At 38.2% G+C, this 25,096-nt stretch overlaps 2 protein-coding genes across 5 annotated transcripts in view; one reads left to right on the plus strand and one right to left on the minus strand.

Moving 5' to 3' along the window:
• Positions 1–1,767, minus strand: part of lto1 (LTO1 maturation factor of ABCE1) — a 34,918-nt gene extending 33,151 nt beyond the window's left edge. Inside the window, exon 1 of one of the 3 annotated variants that reach the window (XM_061980495.1) lies at positions 1,553–1,767. In XM_061980495.1, coding sequence (XP_061836479.1) covers positions 1,553–1,638 — 86 coding nt within the window. In that variant the 5' untranslated portion in view covers positions 1,639–1,767. The remainder of the gene's footprint in view (positions 1–1,552) is intronic. The other 2 variants (XM_061980494.1, XM_061980493.1) reach the window with 2 other exon arrangements.
• Positions 1,768–8,914: 7,147 nt separating this feature from the next.
• Positions 8,915–25,096, plus strand: part of shcbp1 (SHC SH2-domain binding protein 1) — a 42,205-nt gene continuing 26,023 nt past the window's right edge. The window contains exons 1-5 of one of the 2 annotated variants that reach the window (XM_061981039.1): positions 8,915–9,201; positions 11,370–11,690; positions 18,623–18,738; positions 23,144–23,352; positions 23,457–23,552. In XM_061981039.1, the coding sequence (XP_061837023.1) occupies positions 9,051–9,201; positions 11,370–11,690; positions 18,623–18,738; positions 23,144–23,352; positions 23,457–23,552 (893 nt within the window). In that variant the 5' untranslated portion in view covers positions 8,915–9,050. The remainder of the gene's footprint in view (positions 9,202–11,369; positions 11,691–18,622; positions 18,739–23,143; positions 23,353–23,456; positions 23,553–25,096) is intronic. The other variant, XM_061981041.1, reaches the window with a different exon arrangement.

The following is a 25,096-nucleotide window of genomic DNA, read 5'->3' on the forward strand; positions in this document are numbered from 1 at the left end:
ATTCTGCGTTATACGCGTGTCGCTTAGTAGGAGCCATTTTGTGGTCTGGTCTTTACAGATGTAAACACACAAAGGAAATGAAACGAAAATCCGCGCGCTTCTCTTCTTCTTCCGGGGGCGGGTGGTTGCTTACAGTAGAAGAAGAAGCGCTTCCTGTTCTATGGGGGCGGGTGCTTACCTTGGCGGTTGCTTGCGTAGAAGAAGAAGCGCTTCCTGTTCTACCGGGAAAAAAGATGGCGGCTGTTTACCGAAGTTGCGAGATCGAAACTTTATGAAAATGAATCTTAATATTTATCCATATATAAAGCGCACCGGGTTAAAAGCCGCACTGTCAGCTTTTGAGTAAATTTGTGGTTTTTAGGTGCGGCTAATGGTGCGGAAAATACGGTAAATACTAAACCATAACCATTACACCAAGGTACGTACCAAACCGTAACCATTACACCAAAGTACGTACCAAACTGTAAGCATTACACCAAGGTACGTACCAAACCGTGACCATTATACAAAGATACGTACTAACCCATAACCATTACACCAAGGTACGTACCAAACCGTAACCATTACACCAAAGTACGTACCAAACGTGACCATTACACCAAGGTACGTACTAAACCATAACCATTACACCAAGGTACGTACTAAACCGTAACCACTACACCAACCGTGGCGCAGTTGGGAGAGTGGCCGTGCCAGCAACCTGAGGGTTCTTGGTTCAATCCCCACCTTCTACCAACCTCGTCACGTATGTTGTGCCCTTGGGTTAGGGTTAGGGGTTAGCAAGACACTTCAACCCTTGCTCCTGATGAGTCGTGGTTAAGGTCTTGCATGGCAGCTCCCGCAATCAGTGTGTGTGAATGGGTAAATGTGGAAATAGTGTCAAAGCGCGTCGAGTACCAAAGCGCTATACAAGTATAACCCATTTACCATTTACGTACCAAACCGTAACCATTACACCAAAGTACGTACCAAACCGTAACCATTACACCAAAGTACGTACCAAACCGTAACCATTACACCAAGGTACGTACCAAACCGTGACCCAAATATCGAGGTACGTATCAAACAGTGATTGTAATACTGATGTAGGTATTGAATAATAATATCGAGGTACGTACCATACCGTAACCATTATATCATTAATTACCATTACCATGAATTGATTAACGTGGACCCCGACTTAAACAAGTTGAAAAACGTATTCGGGTGTTACCATATAGTGGTCAATTGTACGGAATATGTACTGTACTGTGCAATCTACTAATAAAAGTTTCAGTCAATCAATCAAACCAAGGTACGTACCAAACCGTGACCCAAATATCGAGGTACATAACAAACCGTGATTGTAATGCTGAGGTAGGTACCGAACCGTAACCATAATACCGAGGTATGTACTGAACCGTGACCCCAATACAGAGGTACGTTCGAACCGTGACCCTAATGCCGAGGCACCTAACGAAACGTACCTTTCATACTGCGCACCGTGACCGTCATAGCAACGGAATGTTAAAGAACAAGACGACACTTTCTAACATTGAAAACAGCAACTCACTTTTCATCCGCCATGACAATGCAGTCAAAGATATCTTCATTGGCAGAGTCCCGGGCCATCATAATGTCAGAATTATTATTTGTCATTTTTGTTATTCTTCTTGTAGCCTTTTTTTCGGCTTTTTTCTTCTTCTTCTTCGTTTTCTTCTTCTTTGTCTATTTTTTTTTATGGCGGCTCGCCGCCACCGCTTTTAGTGCATGTCGCCACCTACCGTACCGGAGTGTTACCTGACTCCTGTCAATGCAACCTTATAGGACTTTTTATGGAGCCTTTTGTTTACATGTCAAATGTTGTTGTACATCAACAAGTCGTTTTTATAAAAAAGTGAAAGTTATATAAAAAAAACAACTTTCAAATCCTTGCCGACTCGGCAAATATTACATTAATAAACAACTCTTTGTCTGAGGAAACTCAAAATGTTCTAGGGTGGTGTTATTAAAAATATGTCTTTCAGGGGTATCCTAAAATAGTTTATTGAATGGCAATTCAGGTGTGGCTATGTATGTGTGTAGTGTATGTATACATCTATAATGTACGTATATACAATAGAGATGCGCGGTTTGCGGGCACAACCGCGGAGTCCGCGGATTATCCGCGGATCGGGCGGATGAAATTTAAAAAAATTAGATTTTATCCGCGGGTCGGGTCGGGTCGGGTGGTTAAAAAAAATTAGATTTTAAATAGATTCAGGCGGGTGGCAGTTAAACCAATTCGGAAATATATATACATAGTTAAATGTTGTTACCCACATACGAAAAACGAGCAGGCACCTGCAGCATATGCCACAACAGAAGAAAAAAAAAAAAAGAGATGGACACTTTTACGGAGCGGAGAAGGGACGCCTCGCCGGGGTCCGGGACCAAGGCCCCTTCCCCCGAGAGGGCCCCACCGGGAGCCGTAGCTGAGGCGATCCGCGAGAAGGGCCCGACGCACGTCCAGGGTCACCACCGCGCCCACCGCACCGACACCCCGCCTCGTCCGCCTTCGCCGCGGCCGGCGTCACGCGCAGCAGGTAAGCAGCTTACCTGCCCGCCACCCCCGTGGCCGGGGGCTCGTAACAGGGGTCACTCCGCGCGCTCCGCCCGCGCAGCTTACCTGCCCGCCACCCCTGTTGCCGGGGGCGCGTAACAGGGGTCACTCCGCGCGCAGTGCGCTCACGAAAGGGGTGGGGCTCACCCTGGTTGATATAGACAGCAGCTAGGACGGTGGCCATGGAAGTTGGAACCCGCTAAGGAGTGTGTAACAACCCACCTGCCGAATCAACTAGCCCTGAAAATGGATGGCGCTGGAGCGTCGGGCCCATATACCCGGCCGTCGCCTGCAGCGAGACGCGCTTGGAGGTGCGCTCAGCGCGGCTCCCATATGATTGCGCACTGGTGTGCGTCTGGGTCGTGACAGCGTGGCACGCGAATGTCTGTACTGCATTGGATCAGTCTCCTTTCTTTAACAGGCAAAAGCTTTATAACCTCACTAATGCCTTGCATCGTCTATATTAGATATATAACAACGGGCGGATGCGGGCGGATGCGGTTCTGATCAAATGTTAGATCGGGTGGATTGCGGATGGTTGACGACTTTCTGATGCGGTTGCGGATGAAATAATTGCCTATCCGCGCATCTCTAATATACAAGTTCATTAAGTTTGTACATAGAGTGAACAGGTAGTTCTAGCTCAGAGTAATTTGTGATTTAAAGAAAAGGGGTGGGATTATATAAGTGTAAACTTCTTCTCACTCCTTTTCAAATATGTAAAAAAAAAAAAAAAAAAAAAGTCCAATGCTCACTTGTTTTCGTTTTTTATTCTCCATTGTTTTCATTTTGTTATAATGGGTGTTAAGGCGATAGCACTGTATTGGATCAGGCTTGCTCTTGTTTTTATGCATATTTGAAATAAAAATATATCAGTCAATCAATCAAAAATAAGAAAATGGGATGGATGGAGGACAAAATATCCATCCATCCATCCATCCATCTTCTACCGCTTATCCGAGGTAGGGTCGCGGGGGCAGCAGCCTCAGCAGGGAAGCCCAGACTTCCCTTTCCCCAGCCACTTTGTCCAGGACAAAATATATTACATGTAAATATTTTCCTCAAGTGAAAGAAATACAATTCAAAATAGTTAATGTATTATACCCGAGCGATATTTTTTTTTAGACAAAAATGTTGTTTTTGTAATGTTAGTATAGAAAATGTGAATAATTTATTTTTGGAATAAAACAAAGTACATTCAAGGTTTTGAGAAGTCTACATTTTCTATAGAACAGGGGTTCTTAACCTTTTTGACCTAGGGGCCCACATCTTCTTCCACTACAGAAGGGACCAGGGGCCCACTCAAATATTTACACCCATCCATCCATTTTCTACCGCTTATTCCCTTTGGGGTCGCGGGGGGCGCTGGAGCCTATCTCAGCTACAATCGGGCGGAAGGCGGGGTACACCCTGGACAAGTTGCCACCTCATCGCAGGGCCACAAATATTTACAATGAATTATTTTACTTTTCATTGTAATTATATTCAATAATTACATCTATTTATTTAACACATAAACCCAAGAGCTTAGGCCAGGCCGAGTAGAAAAAATAAGTATGGCATTTTTTTTTTTACATACAATTATGTTTTGCTCAAATAAATTAATAATGAATACATTAGACATTAGACATTAGTCAAACTTTAATGATCCACAAGGAAAATTGTTCCACACAGTAGCTTAGTTACAAAGGATGGAAAGTGTAAGGATGGAAAGGACAATGCAGGTATAAAAAAGACTAAAAATGTACCGTAGTAGTAATATAAAATATAACATATATGTAATATTTACATAATATATGTACAGTATATGATATATAATATATGATGTATGATATATGATGTATACATATGATACATTATATATACATATGATATATAATAGTAATAATATTATATGTTATATAATATTAATAATATTATATATTATATAATATTAATAATATTATATATTATATAATATTAATCATGAATATGTTTCTTAACTAAACTGCCGATAAAATTAAAGAGTAAATGAAAATACAGCTTGACTAAGTTAATTTTACAAACTTCTTTATGACTTTAGCTGCAAACTTCTTCTGTTTGTGTGATATTGTCATTACTGCTATAAGTGGTGTAAAAGTGTATTACAACTGAGTAGACTGCGGCCCATACGGACCACCGCTGAGAAACACATATTTTTTTGGCCGCCCTGTAGGGGACGCTCGCGGCCCAACAATGGCCCTATGGTCAAGAAACGCTGCTATAGAAGGTATTGAGTTAAGCCAGCGTTTCTCAAAGTGTGGGGCGCGCCCCACTGGTGGGGAATAGAGACATGACAGGTGGGGCGCGAGGAACGGGAGGGAATTTCACTTTAATTTTTTTTTTTTTAGATTTTTTTTTTTTTTACTATGCTTTCATTTTCTATACACACTGTAAATCACTTTGTGATTCTGTCTGTGAAATCCGCTATATAAATAAATGTAAATTACTTATTTTTCCTGTAGGCTTTAAATTTCTAGGTAGGAGCAAAAGTTTGACAGACATAGCAACAGTAACTAATGGGGGCGGGGCTAAGCGGAACAAACTTGACGAGACAAGCGCAGCAAAATGAAAAGCTGTCCCACTGTCAAACGACACAGTTGCGAGACGTATATGCGACATTGCAAGTGATCTTGAGGAACACCTCGGAGACAAATGAAAAGAAAGTCGTTTTGCTTTACAAGTGGACGAAGCTACTGACAGCAATAAAGACTGCCTGTTCATCGCATACGTCCGCTTTGTGAATGGCGAGTCACTGTGCGAGGATTTTCTGTTTTGCAAATACATCAAAAATAGAGCCTCTGCTGATGAGCTGTTCAAGATAATGGACAGTTTCCTCAAAGAACACGACCTTAAATGGGAAAACTGTGTGGGCTTTTGCTCTGATGGCGCACAGACCATGGCAGGGTCAAGAAACAAGCTGCAGTCTCTAATAAAGAGGGTTGCGCCAAATGCGCATTGGACACACTGTGTCATTCACCGGGAAGCACTCACGTCAAGGCAGCTCAGCCCCGAACTCAATGAGGTTTTAACAGATGTGAGCGCGGTAAATTTGATCAAAACACGACCACTGAAAGCGCGACTGTTCTCTACACTGTGTGAGGAAATGGGAGCTGATTATACAGCCGTGCTGTTTCACCATACTTGCCAACCTTGAGACCTCCGATTTCGGGAGGTGGGGGTGGGGAGCGTGGTTGGGGGTGGGGGCGTGGTTAAGAGGGGAGGAGTATATTTACAGCTAGAATTCACCAAGTCAAGTATTTCACACGGGCTTCACGGTGGCAGAGGGGTTAGTGCATCTGCCTCACAATACGAAGGTCCTGAGTAGTCTTGGGTTCAATCCCGGGCTCGGGATCTTTCTGTGTGGAGTTTGCATGTTCTCCCCGTGACTGCGTGGGTTCCCTCCGGGTACTCCGGCTTCCTCCCACCTCCAAAGACATGCACCTGGGGATAAGTTGATTGGCAACACTAAATTGGCCCTAGTGTGTGGATGTGAGTGTGAATGTTGTCTGTCTATCTGTGTTGGCCCTGCGATGAGGTGGCGACTTGTCCAGGGTGTACCCCGCCTTCCGCCCGATTGTAGCTGAGATAGGCTCCAGCGCCCCCCGCGACCCCAAAGGGAATAAGCGGTAGAAAATGGATGGATGGATGGAAGTATTTCACACACACACACACACACACACACATATATATATATATATATATATATATATATATATAAGAAATACTTGACTTTCAGTGAATTCTAGCTATATATACATATATATATATATATATATATATATATATATATATATATATATATATATATATATATATATAAGAAATACTTGACTTTCAGTGAATTCTAGCTATATATATATATATATATATATATATATATATATATATATATATATATATATAAGAAATACTTGACTTTCAGTGAATTCTAGCTGTATATATATATATATATATATATATATATATATATATATATATATATATATATATATATATATATATATATATATATATATATATAAATAAGAGAAATACTTGAATTTCAGTGTTCATTTATTTACACATATACACACACATAACACTCATCTACTCATTGTTGAGTTAAGGGTTGAATTGTCCATCCTTGTTCTATTCTCTGTCATTATTTTTCTAACCATGCTGAACACCCTCTCTGATGATGCATTCTGCTTCGTCTCCTTGTTGTGTGCGCAGTTGTGCACTGCACTCTCTAAAAGCCCTAGATGTTAATGTCACATATGCATATACATTAGATGGCAGTATTGCCCTGTTTAAGAGTGTCACAACATTGCTGTTTACGGCAGACGAACTGCTTTACGGTAGACGAAAACGTGACTGCTGTTGTTGTGTGTTGTTTCCGTGCTGGGAGGACGTTAATTAAACTGTCTAACAATAAACCCACATAAGAAACCAAGAACTCGCCCTCCATCATTCTACAGTTATAACGTGATTGGGCAGGCACGCTCTTTATATTGTGGGAAAGCGGACGTGAAAACATGCTGTCGACACGTCACTCAGGTACGCCTGAATTTCGGGAGATTTTCGGGAGAAAATTTGTCCCGGGAGGTTTTCGGGAGAAGCGCTGAATTTCGGGAGTCTCCCGGAAAATCCGGGAGGGTTGGCAAGTATGTGTTTCACAGTGAAGCAAGGTGGCTCTCCCGGGGCAAAGTGCTGTCACTTGCCCTGTCTTGCCAAATGCATAGCTCCTCCTTTTTTTTTGCAAAGATTGCAAAGTGGCACTTTTATTTTATTTATTTTGAACTTGATGCAAGTTATTTGATTTATTATTGAACTTGATGCAAGTTATAACACTTTTATTTGATTTATTATTGAACTTGATGCAAGTTATAACACTTTTATTTGATTTATTATTGAACTTGATGCAAGTTATAACACTTTTTGATTTATTATTGAACTTGATACAAGTTATAACACTTTTGTTTTATTTATCATTGAACTTGATGCAAGTTATTTTATTTATTATTGAACTTGATGCAAGTTATACCAGGCAGCACGGTGGCAGAGGGGTTAGTGCATCTGCCTCACAATACGAAGGTCCTGAGTAGTCTTGGGTTCAATCCTGGGCTCGGGATCTTTCTGTGTGGAGTTTTCATGTCCTCCCCGTGACTGCGTGGGTTCCCTCCGGGTACTCCGGCTTCCTCCCACCTCCAAAGACATGCACCTGGGGATAGGTTGATTGGCAACACTAAATGGTCCCTAGTGTGTGAATGTGAGTGTAAATGTTGTCTGTCTATCTGTGTTGGCCCTGCGATGAGGTGGCGACTTGTCCAGGGTGTACCCCGCCTTCCGCCCGATTGTAGCTGAGATAGGCTCCAGTGCCCCCCGCGACCCCAAAGGGAATAAGCGGTAGAAAATGGATGGATGGATGGGCAAGTTATACCACAGCTGCACAGTTATTTTATTTATTATTGAACTTGATGTTATTTTATGTTATTGAGTTTGAATGTATACAACTTGATGTTACTTGATGTTCAATACATTTGAAAATGTTAAGCTTGGCATTAGCGTTCTGTTGGGGCGATGAGGGCAGGTGGGGCTTGAAAACTCCCCCTTGTCCAAAGTGGGGGATGACAAAAAAAGTTTAAGAACCACTGAGTTAAGCATACATATATAAGACAGCAACCCACATGTGGTTGTCAATATTATTCTGTTCCTATTAATTTCTCTTTTAATTGGTACTCTCTTATTATTTTCTTCAGCATATTTTGTTTGTATGTAGATAATGATTTATTTTATTTTATATTGATATGTAAATTGTTCAACCTAGTGTCAAGTATTGAATTATATTGTTCTTATATTAATTTATGTTTGCTGCGTCCAAATCCTTGTAACTATGACAGACGACGATAACTGCCGTTTTTCCAAATTAAAACAATCAAATAAAAACGTATATGAAAGATTTTCACATTCTGAATACAATATATATAAACAGTTTCAATCATAGACTCATTTAGAAGGTTATGTATGAAAATGGTGCTTTCATTTATTTTTGTTTCATTCTCTGTCAAGTGTTATCCCTTGCACGCTTTTCTATATTTGTTTTCTCTTTTCTTTTTAAAAAATAGAACTTTTGTTTTAACATCTTGGATTATTGTCTGGAAAGTCTAATTAAAATATTTTTATGTACACATTATTTTAAAATGATCGGGAAATGTGTTTATTGTGACTGTTCGGAATGATGCTGTTTGTTTTGTATCATATTGTTGTTGAAATCAAGTTTTTTTTTAAAGCTGCCGGAAGTGACGTAGAATAGCGCATGCGCACTCACTGTCCTATTCGAACAGCGGAAATGTTCAAAGTAGTGCGCGCGAGCGATCCACGGAGTCGTGGAAAGTTTAGCTCGACTTGATTTAATAGATTGAATATTTCAAGAAATCGATTTGATATTGAGCGTGTAGTGAAAGTGAGAATGGAACAAGAAACGAGCGCCAACCCGGCGGAGGGAAGTTGGAGTGACAAGAGCGAGGAGAAAAACGCCATGTCCGACTTCCTTGTTGTCGATTTGGAATCGTTCGTCCAAGTGGAAGACGGTAAAGATAATATTTGCCATGTGACTCAAGGTATATGAAATATTACTCATATATTTCACTAGCAGTAGAGTGGAAAACAAGTTGCCTCTATATTGAACTATTATCATATCTGATTTATGGCACAAAACTATTGCCAAAGTTGGCGGATGAATAGATATGGACATACACACAATACACATGATTATGGGACAAACACACAATAAACATGATTATATGACATACAATCAATAAACTATATTATAGGACATACACACCATAAACATTATTATAGAACATACACACAATAAACATTATAGGACATACACACAATAAACATTATTATAGGACATACACACAATAAACATGATTATGGGACATACACCCAATAAACATAATTATGGGACATATACACAATAAACATGATTATATGACATACAATCAATAAACTATATTATATGACATACACACAATAACCATTATTATAGGACATACACACAATAAACATTATTATAGGACATAGACACAATAAACATTATTATAGGACACGACCCCGAAGGGAATAAGCGGTAGAAAAATGGATGGATGCATACACACAATAAACATTATTATGGGACATACACACAATAAACAATATTATAGGACATACACACAATAAACAATATTATAGGACATACCCACAATAAACATGATTGTAGGACATACACACAATAAACATTATTATAGGACATACACACATTTAACATTATAGGACATACACACAAACATGATTGTAAGACATACACACAATAAACATTATTATAGGACATACACACATTTAACATTATAGGACATACACACAATAAACATGATTATGGGACATACACACAATAAACATGATTATAGGACATACAATCAATAAACAATATTATAGGACATACACACAATAACCATTATTATAGGACATACACACAATGAACATTATTATAGGACATACACACAATAAACATTATTATAGGACATACACACAATAAACAATATTATAGGACATACACACAATAAACATGATTGTAGGACATACACACAATAAACATTATTATAGGACATACACACATTTAACATTATAGGACATACACACAATAAACATGATTGTAGGACATACACACAATAAACATTATTATAGGACATACACACATTTAACATTATAGGACATACACACAATAAACATGATTATAGGGCATACACACAATAAACATGATTATGGGACATACACACAATAAACATGATTATAGGACATACAATCAATAAACAATATTATAGGACATACACACAATAACCATTATTATAGGACATACACACAATAAACATTATTATAGGACATACACACAATAAACATTATTATAGGACATACACACAAACATTATTATAGGACATACACACATTAAACAATGATATAGGACATACACACAATAAACAATATAATAGGACATACACTCAATAAACATGATTGTAGGACATACACACAATAAACATTATTATAGGACATACGCACAATAAACATGATTATAGGACATACACACAATAAACACTATTTTAGGACATAGTCACAATAAACATGATTGTAGGACATACACACAATAAACATGATTATAGGACATACACACAATAACCATTATTATAGGACATACACACAATAAACATTATTATAGGACATATACACAATAAACATTATTATAGGACATACAGACAATAAACAATATTATAGGACATACACACAATAAAAATGGCTACCAAAAGCGCCTTATTGCAGTGAAACTTGCCAAGGGACATGTAACCAAGTATTAACATTGCTGTATGTATACTTTTGACCCAGCAGATTTGGTCACATTTTCAGTAGACCCATAATAAATTCATAAAAGAACCAAACTTCATGAATGTTTTTTGTGATCAACAAGTATGTGCTCCAATCCCTCTATCATAAAAAAATAAGAGTTGTAGAAATGATTGGAAATTCAAGACAGCCATGACATTATGTCCTTCACAAGTGTGTGTAAACTTTTGACCACGACTGTATATATACCTAGAAACATTGTGTAGTTAGAATCTTCTATACATAAAATAATCACTCAATAATTGACAGACCATTCCAACTATTTGAAACTGGAGTTTTTGCATACAAAGAACTACATTAGGAAGTTCCAGAATATGTCGAAACTTGTGGCTGATATGTTCCTATTGCACAGTGCTGTTCCAAAATGATGCGGCTGGAAGTGACGATGCGGCTGGAAATGCCGATGCGGCTGGAAATGCCGATGCGGCTGGAAATGCCGATGCGGCTGGAAGCGCCGATGCGGCTGGAAGCGCCGAAGCGGCTGGAAGCGGCGACGACTACGACAGCGGCGACGACGACAGCGGCACACACCACTTCGACACGGAGCCGACGGGGACGCAGCTTCAGCGATGCGAGCGCGGCGCCGGAAGCGATTCCGGTCTTCCAGACACTTTTCAAACAGGCCGTCTGCTGTTTTACGAGCGGTTCAAGGCGTACCAAGACTACATCCTCGGTAAGAGCGCCGCCCGCTGGACACGCAAATACACTGCATGCGGTGGGAAAACATGCCTTTGGTTCACACCACGGGTGTCCAAGCTTTTTGATATTTTATTACATTTTCAAAACCAGGACAACGTATCGATTCTTTTTACCCTCTAGGGCTCCACTGAAGTTTGGTCTCAGGGACCCGAAATGGTCTTAGTCATGAAAATGTAAAAAATAAGTCATATACTAATTTTGTATATGACTTATTTCAGGAATGTGATTTTTCCGTCTATAGTCGGAAATCCGTCTTTTTTTATCTCTAAAAATATACAAAAATATTTTCCGTTTTTCTTCCTTTTTTCCAATCCACAATGTGTGTTAAAATCTTGATTAGAGATGTCCGAGAATGGCTTTTTTGCCGATATCCGATATTCCGATATTGTCCAACTCTTAATTACCGATACCGATGAATGTGAGTGTGAATGTTGTCTGTCTATCTGTGTTGGCCCTGCGATGAGGTGGCGACTTGTCCAGGGTGTACCCCGCCTTCCGCCCGATTGTAGCTGAGATAGGCTCCAGCGCCCCCCGCAACCCCGAAGGGAATAAGCGGTAGAAAAATGGATGGATGGATGGATATCAACCGATACCGATATATACAGTTGTGGAATTAACACATTATTATGCCTAATTTTGTTGTGATGCCCCGCTGGATGCATTAAACAATGTAACAAGGTTTTCCAAAATAAGAGAACAACTTCAACTCAAGTTATGGAAAAAAGTGCCAACATGGCACTGCCATATTTATTATTTAAGTCACAAAGTGCATTATTTTTTTTAACATGCCTCAAAACAGCAGCTTGGAATTTGGGACATGCTCTCCCTGAGAGAGCATTAGGAGGATGAGGTGGGCGGGGTTAGGGGGGCGGGGTTGAGGTGGGGGGAAGGATAGCGGGGTGTGTATATTGTAGCGTCCCGGAAGAGTTAGTGCTGCAAGGAGTTCTGGGTATTTGTTCTGTTGTATTACGGTGCGGATGTTCTCCTGAAATGTGTTTGTCATTCTTGTTTGGTGTGGGTTCACAGTGTGGCGCATATTTGTAACAGTGTTAAAGTTGTTCATACGGCCACCCTCAGTGTGACCTGTATGGCTGTTGACCAAGTATGAATTGCATTCACTTGTGAGTGTGTCATAAGCCATAGATATTATGTGACTGGGCCGGCACGCAAAGGCAGTGCCTTTAAGGTTTATTGACACTCTGTTCTTCTCCCTACGTCCGTGTACACAGCGGCGTTTTAAAAAGTCATACATTTTACTTTTTGAAACCGATACCGATAATTTTGAAACCCATCCATCCATCCATCTTCTTCCGCTTATCCGAGGTCTGGTCGCGGGGGCAGCAGCCTAAGCAGGGAAGCCTAGACTTCCCTCTCCCCAGCCACTTCGTCCAGCTCTTCCTGTGGGACCCCGAGGCGTTCCCAGGCCAGCCGGGAGACATAGTCTTCCCAACGTGTCCTGGGTCTTCCCCGCGGCCTCCTACCGGTCGGACGTGCCCTAAACACCTCCCTAGGGAGGCGTTCGGGTGGCATCCTGACCAGATGCCCGAACCACCTCATCTGGCTCCTCTCGATGTGGAGGAGCAGCGGCTTTACTTTGAGCTCCTCCCGGATGGCAGAGCTTCTCACCCTATCTCTAAGGGAGAGCCCCGCCACCCGGCGGAGGAAACTCATTTCGGCCGCTTGTACCCGTGATCTTGTCCTTTCGGTCATAACCCAAAGCTCATGACCATAGGTGAGGATGGGAACGTAGATCGACCGGTAAATTGAGAGCTTTGCCTTCCGGCTCAGCTCCTTCTTCACCACAACGGATCGATAAAGCGTCTGCATTACTGAAGACGCCGCACCAATCCGCCTGTCGATCTCACGATCCACTCTTCCCTCACTCGTGAACAAGACTTTTGAAACCCATACTGATAATTTCCGATGTTACATTTTAAAGCATTTATCGGCCGATAATATCGGCAGTCCGATATTATCGGACATCCCTAATCTTAATCCGTCTCTTTGCCATACCTGCCGACAGCTACAGTTTTCCCGTAATGAGTACGGTTTTTGATAATACAGTGGTAAAAACGACGGTTTTCCATTAAAAAATATTAACTTAAAAATGGAAGCTACGTAGCGAAGCAACTCTACGGGCAGGGGCTAACTGTACGGGAAACAACAATGATGATTGGCTGATTTACGTATATAAGAACATGTTTACTATGATGAGTCACGATTGGTTAAGATTAAGGCAAAGCATTACGGACAGGCCAATCACAGGCAAGATAGGGCGGGTCATCGAACCAGGAAGGGAAGTCACAACATCCCAAATGACGATGAGAGAGTCGGAGAAGAGAAGACGGCAGACATGTGATGACTTTAGCTACAGTATAGCCTTTTCTAAAAGCTACATTTCATTTTCATTGGTGTTTTACAACAAGACAGTAGCTGACATTTTGTTTGTTATTTCTACTGTTTATATTTTGACATTGAATCATTTTGAAACATAAACAACATGACTGCAAGATATTTGTTATTTCATGCTATGAATCACAAATGGCTATTCAGATCAAGGAAGTTAGCTAATAGAATAAACATTGTTTGTACTCTTTATGATTTTAATAATGTTAATAACTAAATGAACCATCTGTGGCTGTGAAGTGAACACTAGTAAGGTTGTAAATACTGTATAGAGTAGGCTCACCCATGTGGTTCCTGTGGATGTGAACACAAGTGGTAATTACTGTAGTGACTAAATAACGTAGTGACTGAAACAGACATATTGATTCATTTGGACAATTAGGGTATGTATTTATGTCAACTCTGTTGATAATTTTTTAATTATTTAAACACTAAAACATCTTTAAATTTTTCTTCTTTTTTTGCACATTTTTGCATGTTCAATTGCTGAAAAACCAGGAGCTTTGTTTTTTTCATTAAGTTTAAATCACTTGCCTGTTTATTCAAGGCTTAAATCTCCAGATCAACTTGCACCTGAGATAGGCTCCAGCACCCCCCGCGACCCTGTAAGGGACAAGCGGTAGAAAATGGATGGATGGATGGAACTTCAGGTCTATCGATAAAAATGAAATCGTTTGAATGTTTTTAGACTTTTTTTGTCAAACCCTTTATTTGACAAACAAAACACAAAATACGCAATATCCCCCCCCCCCCCATAACAAATTTGAAATTGGAATGTTTGTGAAGTAATTGGAGCCTTTGATAGTTCAATAAATCACAAGAACATTGATTTTATTATTATTTTTGAGCAATTACCTTTAAAAAAAAATCATATTTCAATCAATCAATCAATCAATCAATATTTATTTATATAGCCCTAAATCACAAGTGTCTCAAAGGGCTGCACAAGCCACAACGACATCCTCGGTACAAAGCCCACATAAGGGCAAGGAAAAACTCACCCCAGTGGGACGTCGATGTGAATGACTATGAGAAACCTTGGAGAGGACCGCATATGTGGGTAACCCCGCCCCCCCCTCCCTCTAGGGGAGACCGAATGCAATGAATGTCGAGTGGGTCTGACATAATATTGTGAGAGTCTAGTCCATAGTGGATCCAACATAATAGTAAGAGTCCAGTCCATAGGGGGGTCAGCAGGACACCATCCCGAGCGGAGACGCTCAGATATTTAAACCCTTGGGGACCCAAAAGGGTCCCACTCATAAGTGTTAAAAATTAATTTTACAATATATTTTTTTTAACTTTCAACAAGTAATTCTAAGATCAGCTTCGGATGTATCCGTCCATTATACGTTTTTATTATTTTTTGTTTATTTTGGCGGGTTTGTTTTATGCCCTTTTTTTTCAAAGAAACCTTTTTTATATGACAAATACACAAAATATGCAAAATATTTACATTATTTTGATCAGTTTAATCATTGCCGGGACCAATTTTTTCAGTGCATTGATTTCTGTTACCATAGCAACGCACTTCTGACTTCTGGCAACAAATGTGTGTTCCTACTTCTGGCAACAAACGCGAGTGTGTTCTAATCATGGCAGACTCGGCAACAAACAACAAAGGCAACTATTTTTGGACAAATGACGATTCACAAGCTTATCTTTTTGAAGCTGAATAGACTGAGGATGAACTGCTGCTTCTAGAAATCAGCTCAAAGGAAAAGTGAGACGTTGGAGCTGACGGAAACCGAGAGAGTGAGGTCAAAGTGACTCGAAGCTGTCAATGTGGAATTTGAAGCCAAGCTATTTCGACGTAAATTGAGTGCTTACTAGGAATATCCGATAATGGCTTTTTGCCGATATCCGATATTCCGATATTGTCCAACTCTTTAATTACCGATACCGATATCAACCGATATATGCAGTCGTGGAATTAACACATTATTACCGTATGCTTAATTTGGCCAACCAGGTATGGTGAAGATAAGGCACTTTAAAAAAAAAAAAAAAAAATAAGATAAATAAATTAAAAACATTTTCTTGAATAATAAAGAAAGTAAAACAATATAAAAAAAGTTCCATAGAAACTAGTAATTAATGAAAATTAGTCAAATTAACTGTTAAAAGTTAGTACTATTAGTGGACCAGCAGCACGCACAATCATGTGTGCTTATGGACTGTATCCCTTGCACACTGTATTGATATATATTGATATATAATGTAGGAACCAAAATATTAATAACAGAAAGAAATAACCCTTTTGTGTGAATGAGTGTGAATGAGTGTAAATGGGGGAGGGAGGTTTTTTGGGTTGGTGCACTATTTGTAAGTGTATCTTGTGTATTTTATGTTGATTTAATTAAAAAAACAAACAAGCAAAAAACAACCCGATACCGATTATTTAAAAAACGATACCGATAATTTCCGATATTACATTTTAACGCATTTATCGGCCGATAATATCGGCAGGCCGATATTATCGGACATCCGTAGTGCTTACCCAAATAAACCGTAAACTATGTCAGTTGGACCAACTGTCCATCGACTGAGTCACACTTTATATTGATCATGATACACGCAGCATGTCATGTGTGTTATTACAAATACAGTACATACAATGTCTGGCTCGCTGTGTACAAACAAAACATGAAATAATACTTTACAGATACTATAATATGATTGTTAATGTTTTTCAATCTGTACACATTGGTGTCCTATCACATTGTGTTGTGCATTACAAACTCAAACGCGTTTCATGTTTCATGCCGATGTGTTAATACGCTAGAAAAAGAGTTCCTCAGTGTTGTTCACTCTTATAATAACAATGTTGCCACAGTTTGGTTGTTATACAGGTTACAGAATGTAAATGAAGTATTGTTGCCGGGTTTTGAATGAATTTTAAAGGGATTTAGAGGTAGAATGGATTTCTAACATTAGCTGCTTTGCTCGGCACCAAGATGAGATTTTTAGAATGCAAAAAAAATAATTATGTCTTTTTGTCTCTCTTAATGATTGCGATTGATAGGCAACATTCCTCCCCAAAAAGTGCAGTTCCCCTTTTAAGGAGTGATAGATTTCCAGCAGCGTGAAGCAAGTGTGACGTCAGGCTCTCTGTGGCTTGCGTTTTTGACGCGGAGGGACATATGTAAAGAGTCTCTGAACACGAGTACAGTCTACAGCAGGGGTGTCAAACGTACGGCCCGCTGGCCGGATCAGGCCCACGAACGGGTTTTATCCGGCCCGCTTTACAAGTTTGCTAAGTATAAAAATGAGACGAAATTTTGGAATGAAAGAAACTGCTGTTCTAAATGTGTCCACTAGATGTCGCAATAGCAATTCTTTGTATCTTTGTAGATGATGCTACATATGTAAAAAAAAAAAAAAAAAACACACGTTAGGGCACCAGTCGAGGAAAATGACTGGTAGAAGTAAAAGTACCAATGATTGTCACACACACACCAGGTGTGGTGAAATGTGTCCTCTGCATTTGACCCATCCCCTTGTTCACCCCCTGGGAGGTGAGGGGAGCAGTGGGCAGCAGCGGTGGCCGCGCCCTGGAATAATTTTTGGTGATTTAACCCTCAATTCCAACCCTTGATGCTGAGTGCCAAGCAGGGAGGTAATGGGTCCCATTTTTATAGTCTTTGGCGTGATCTGGCCGGGGTTTGAACTCACAACTTACCGATTTCAGGGCGGACACTCTAACCACGAGGCATAAATAACTTCCTGTAATGTGATTTTGATATAATTTTTTTATCTTGATATATTGAAAATTAACACCAATGAGTTGACTGATGAACATTATCACATTATTTATTCAGAAAGAATAAATAACGACAAATAAAGATAGCATACTATTAACCGCAACATGTATTTATAAAAAAACAACAACAACAACATTATGTTGTTGTTTTCAGAATGACATTTTCAGAATGTGCTTGTTCTATTTCTAAACAAAGAAAACAATCTGAAGTTGTCTTTATTTTTAAGTTATCATGCCGTGGTTTTACCAGTCCGGACCACTTGGGAGTAGATCTTGCTCCATGTGGCCCTCGATCTAAAATGAGTTTGCCCCCCGTCGTCTACAATAACCCCAAAACAAGATGCAAAATTTGTTGCCAGTCGTTTTTAGTAAAGAAGGGGTGATTAAAAGGACTTGAGACGTCTCTAGAATGTACAACAATTGAACAATAGAATAAAACGATATTATATAAGAAAAAAATTATGATGATGTCATATTAGCCACGCCCCCACCGGTATCTTGGCAGCCCAGGGGAAAACTTGTATTGTCACGTAAATCTTATAAAGATGAACCGGGGAGGCACTTTATCAACAACCAACTTGATCTGGCCAGCTCTCACAGAGAGCATCTTCGTGATATTTCAGAAAAAAATACACCTTGCTGACTCGTGACTTGTCCGTCTGCGGGGATTTCTTTCCAGCTGGAACCTACCACCAACGAGCTGTCATCCAGTAACGTTCATTTTCTTCCCCGATCAGGTGACTGCAAGCCCTCCGAGGTCAAGGCCTTCACGGCGGATTACTTGACCAAAGTCATGCAACCATCCGGGTGGCGAGCCTTGTGGTCTGCGGACTTTTTTGATGTCCTGGTGGAGGTGAGACGGCTCCTATACCCCGCACCATTTTGTGAAGAAAAAAACTAAATTTGATCTCAAATTGTCATTTTTACATGTTATACATATTGGATACTGCAAATGCAATCATTTATAGTGTAAATATTTAGCTTTCTGCAGACGGACTCAAAGTTTTTGTCCAGACTTTTTCCACCAAGGGCCGCATACTGAACAGTCAAAGCATGCAGGGGCCATTTTGCTATAAACAGAAATTATGTATATTTAAAGGTCGAACTTTATGGTTCGTGTACGATAGTATCAGTCCGATACAATCTCAGCACAAATGAGACATACTTGTATTATTTAGTAGTGTGAATGTTCGAAGAAGTTTGATCAAGTGTAATGAGTCAAACAGAGAAACACTAACATATTGATTATCAACGATCTGGAATTGATTTATGCTTAGGCCTGGGCCGATAACAAACTTTGCCCAGTGATATATTGACTTACAAATGATTGCCGACAAAAGATAGTATTGCCATTGGGTTTTTTTGAGAGCAAATTGGCCGTTGATTTAATGGCAGCACATTTTAATCATGGTAGTACACCATCATATTTCTCGTATATTTTAACACTTAAATGCCAGGTTGAGTAAAAATAAAATGTACTGCCTGTAAGCATGATTTTGCACTTGAATAAAAATCCCAACCAAAATAAATTAAATGGGTTTTGTCTTCGATTAAGGAGGTGGAGGACCCCTCAAATATACACAAACAAAACAAAATGACTAACTGAAGCTATTGTGAAAGTTATCATGACCAAAATGATCGCGGTATTGTTGAATGTGCTCAAAAAGTACTTTTAAAAAAGTTGTCTTTTTTAATAACTAAAATAAATAGATACACAATATACGTTTTCGGCAGAAGAAACATCAAATATTGTTCTGGCTTCATAAGAGCAAAAAAAAATTTTTTGTGTGTGTTTAAATATGTTTGTCTTTTATTTTAAATTGTTAAGGGTGATCAGTCGTTTCACTCCCGGTTTATGTGACGCGGAGACGTTTGTTACTGGATACACTTTGCCGCCTTGGAAATGTTGTATTTGATATGAATTGATATTTGTTCATATTGACAGATGTTAGGACACTTACGGCTAGTGTGCTATTGTGTGCTCAGCTGTTGTCAACTTATTTTGCTCAATATCAATATATCGGTACACCGCTAGTTATTAATTACCAAAATTTAAGCTTCTTTTTTTTTTTTTTTTACTACATTATGTCTTTTTGCGCCTTTTTCTCACATTTTTACTTTTTGTTTGATTTTATTTCAACAATATACCTGGGGCCACACTTTGGACACTACCTTCTCTACATTATGCTCTTAAACTGAAGAAATAACCAAATCAAAGCTTTACAGTGTTTATAAATAATAATGCACGTAACATTTTAAAAGGATATCAACTTTTATTTCTCTTGACTGTAGAATTGTTTATCATTTTACCGTAATGGGAAGGTAAATAACTTTATCGTAAACAAATAAACTGGACTTATTTCTGTTAGCATAAATGTAACTTCCAAAAAATATTGAAAGTGCGTTGTTTTCCAGTTAGAAAAACTTTTTTTTTTCCGCCAACACTGCATTCTCGCTTATTCGTCCATGTTGATGGGCTTATATTGCCCATCCGGTTTGAGGATGAAATATTCCCACAGCGGGACATTTGGCTATGCTATCATGTTTTTCTTCCTAAATGTTGTGACTTTGCGGAACTTCCTACCGAGACAAAGATTGTGAATGGCTGTAAAGAGGGCTCACTGCGTTCAGGTCATGCCACTGTGAAATAAAGGTGCTCAAGTGCTGAGAGCGATGCACAGATTAAGACCCCTTTCTCCCTGTTTGAATTGAGAGAAGAAGAAAACAAACACGCTGACTTAGCAATTTATCCAATTTAAAGTATTTAGACTTCATTTGTTATTCCATTAATTTACTTATTGACACACTGCAGGATGTAATGTCCAATTTTTATTTTTTTTATCAAATACCATCTATTTACATAGTCGTTCACATCTAATGTGAAGGCAATCCGACCCGCACATGTGCCGCAGGGTTTCTGGAAGTAAACATGGGTCCAGTTCTAGTATTAGTTCTGGCACATTCGTGCCAATTTCAAGGATTTTTTTGCAATCAAAGTTAACATTTTGTCAATGGAATTATTGCGCTTGGAAGATTTGCGGGACATTTGCTTCGACTTTTGCTAAGAAGATCGTGTGGGCGAGCAGTCTGAGACAGGAGTGGTGGTACACTAATGTGACTTCCGAAAACATTTAATTTTTACTTGTTTTCTGCTCATTTGTCAACTACCGTTTTTTTACGGACTTCAGAGCACACCGGTATATAAGCCGCACCCACTAAATTTTAGAAGAAAATATATTTTTCCACATATTATACACATATTCCACATATAAGTCGCAGATATATACGTTGTAAAATAAGTTATCTACACAGAAATATTATGTAAATGTTTATTTTCTTACCTTAATTGTTGCCCAACGGTCACTGCAACACAGCAGTAAAACGGCGGATCAAACAAAACAGAAGTCATTGTCATGGACCCACTAGCTGCGCAAGCTCTCTAATCAGCTAAACAGACTCAAAAACTCCACACTGACATTTTGGTGAATTTACTGAGGAATTTGTGTAAGTGAAACAATACAAAAATAATGCCATTGTAAGGTAATAATACTAACACAGACACTGGTACTTGTTTTAGCATATTAGCTAATGCTAACGACGCTAGCGTCATTACAATACGATACCACGCACAAATATGCACGAAAACACTCCCCACAGACGTCACACGTGGGACGGTTTAGTGAGTAAAAATTGTTTTAGTTATATTGTAAAACTTACAAATATCTGGAGTGATGGATGAAGGATCAATTCGAGTAGAAACGCTATTAATGGCTATAAGACTGAACGGCACTTTTGCTTCCGGTTCAAAGAACTAAATGGAAGGACACTATCACCTGCAATAAGCAAACTCGTCCAAAAGATGGCACCGTAGCACAAACAATAAAACACATTTTCAGTGTGTTTGCTTGTTTTTTTGGGGGGGTAAATTGTTTAAAAAAAAAATTAAAAAAAATAATAATATATATATATATATATATATATATATATATATATATATATATATATATATATACAGTATATATTAGGGCTGCAACAACTGATCGATTAAATAGATTAAAATCGATTATAAAAATAGCTGCCGATTAATTTAGTCATCAATTCTTTGGATCTATGCTATGCGCATGCGCAGAGGCAATTTTATTTTTATTTTTTTTAATTTTTATTTTTTTTATAAACCTTTATTTATAAACTGCAACATGTACAAACAGCTGAGAAAACAATAATCAAAATAAGTATGGTGCCAGTATGCTGGTTTTTTTTCAATAAAATACTGGAAAGGATAGAAATGTAGTTTGTCTCTTTTATCCGATTATTAATCGATTAATCGAAGTAATAATCGACAGATTAATCGATTATCAAATTACTCGTTAATTGCAGCCCTAATATATATATATATATATATATATATATATATATATATATATATATATATATACACACAATTTTTTATATTTTTTTTATTTTTTATTTTTTAAATTCAACACTTAAATCAACTTTTAGGTGTTATGCCCCTTTTGTCAAAACCCTGTTTTTTATGGCATAAAATGTAATATTTGATGTCAAGTAATTGGAGCCTTCTATAGGTCAATAATTCATGATAAAAAAAATCCCTCAAACTCTTGGGTACACCAAGGTGTTAAAAAATGTGTTAAAAATAAGTCATACTTGTTTTTTTTTTTACTTTCAATTTAAACTCTCTAGATCAAACTTTTTCCACTGAGACACTGAAAAATAAAATAATTCAGGGGCCATTTCAATATTTTTCATTTTGAAAACCAAGACAATATAAATATATATTTTTTTACCTTTAGGCCTTCTTCAAGTTTGGTCCCGGGGACCCAGAACGGTCTCAGTCATAAAAATGTTTTAACATTTTTTTTTAAATAATTTAACGCTTAAATGTCTAGAACAACTTCTGGTCCATCTGCTGATATAAAATTATTATTTTTTAATGTTTTATGCGATTTTTCGCAAACCCAGTCTTTTATGGCAAAAACACAAAATATGCAATATTCTACCCAATTTTTTTTAAGTGGAATATTTGATGTGAGGTAATTGGAGCCTTCTATAGGTCAATAATTCATGATTTGAAAACCCCCCACTAAAACTCTTGGGGATCCAAAAGGGTCCCACTCATAAAGGTTTTAAAAATAAGTCGTACATTTTCCTTTTTTAAACTTTTGTTAGAGAATGAAGATTCCTGCTGTCCTTCTCTCATAACGTGTGGTTCCAGAACTAACGGGATGCCACTCTCCCAGGTTCACGATGTAGACTTCAGTGACCTCAAGGCTTGCGTGAAGCTGGTTCTTCCTCTGCAGTGTGCGGCTCAAGGATGCGACATCAACGAGGAAACCATGAGCGCTCTGCTGGAGGCCACTCGGCACAAGGTCCCCCTAAAGGACCTGCAGGTGGTGTACGATGAGTCCGGGGACTATGACCAGACCGCCCTCGGACTTGAGCACCTCAGGTATGGTTCTACACCTCTTTTTTTGAATCAATCTCTCTGGGAATTGTTTTTAGTTCACAGTCAAAGGCAATAATGGAGGTGTTCTGTCTACACTGTCTGTTCAGGTTCTTCTACACGCATGTCTGGAGGCTTTGGGATGAAGAAGATGGGGACGATGACTTTGACTATTTTGTCCGATGTGTTGAGCCTCGTCTGAGACTGTGAGTGCTCCTTGTATGAAACTGTTTCTTACAGCTGGGTGCTTCCAGAAGTAATAATCCTACTTCTGCCAAGTAGGATTATTATTAATACTTGCAATATTTGCATGTAGATTATTATTAATACATGCAATATTTGCATGTAGATTATTATTAATACATGCAATATTTGCATGTAGATTATTATTAATACATGCAATATTTGCATATAGATTATTATTATTACTGGTTGTGGTTAGGGCCTTGCATGGCAGCTCCCACCATCAGTGTGTGAATGCGTGTGTGAATGGGTGAATGTGGAAATAGTGTCAAAGCGCTTTGAGTACCTTGAAGGTAGAAAAGCGCTATACAAGTATAACCCATTTACCATTATTAATACATGCAATATTTGCATGTAGATTATTATTAATACATTCAATATTTGCATGTAGATTATTATTAATACATGCAATATTTGTAAGTAGATTATTATTAATATATGCAGTATTTGCATGTAGAGTATTATTATTACATGCAATATTTGCATGTAGATTATTATTGATGAATGCATTATTTGCATGTAGATCATTATTGATACATGCAATATTTGCATGTAGATTATTATTAATAAATGCAATATTTTCATGTAGATTATTATTAATACATGCAATATTTGTAAGTAGATTATTATTAATATATGCAGTATATGCATGTAGAGTATTATTAATACATGCAATATTTGCATGTAGATTATATTAAAATACACGCAGTATTTGCATGTAGATTATTATTAGTAATTGCAATATTTGCATGTAGATTATTATTAATACATGCAATATTTGAATGTAGATTATTAATAATACATGCAGTATTTGCATGTAGATTATTATTAATAATTGCAATATTTGCATGTAGATTATTATTAATACATGCAATATTTCTATGTAGATTATTAATAATGCACGCGATATTTGCATGTAGATCATTATTAATGCATGCAATATTTGCATGTAGATTATTATTGATAAATGCAATATTTGCATGTAGGTTATTATTAATACATGCAATATTTGCACACTGAAAAATGAAAGCATGAAACCATTTTGATATTTTTCATTTAAAAAAAACATAATATAAAGATTGTTTTTACCTTTAGGGCTCCTCTAAAGTTTGGTCCCGGGGACTCACAAAGGTTTGTCATAAAAATAATAGATTTTTTTTTAAATTCAACGCTTAAATGTTTAAATCACCTTAAAGTCTATTTGCCGATATAAAGTAATTTTTGTTTTATGTTTTATACCCTTTTTGTCAAAACCCTGTCTTTTATGGCAAAAACACAAAATTTCCCCATTTTTTCAAAGCTTAATGTGAAGTAATTGAAGCCTTATATATAGGTCAATAATTCATGATTTAAAAAAAATCCCACTAAAACTCCTCAGGACCTAAAAGGTTCCCACTCATAAAAGTGTTAAAAATAAGTCATACATTTTTTTTTGTTAAACTTTCAACGCTTAAGTCTCTAGATCAGGGGTGTCCAAACTTTTTCCTCTGAGGGCCACACACTGAAA

The sequence above is a fragment of the Nerophis lumbriciformis genome, linkage group LG20 (genome assembly GCF_033978685.3).
Source record: "Nerophis lumbriciformis linkage group LG20, RoL_Nlum_v2.1, whole genome shotgun sequence".
NCBI classification, from domain to species: Eukaryota; Metazoa; Chordata; class Actinopteri; order Syngnathiformes; family Syngnathidae; genus Nerophis; species Nerophis lumbriciformis.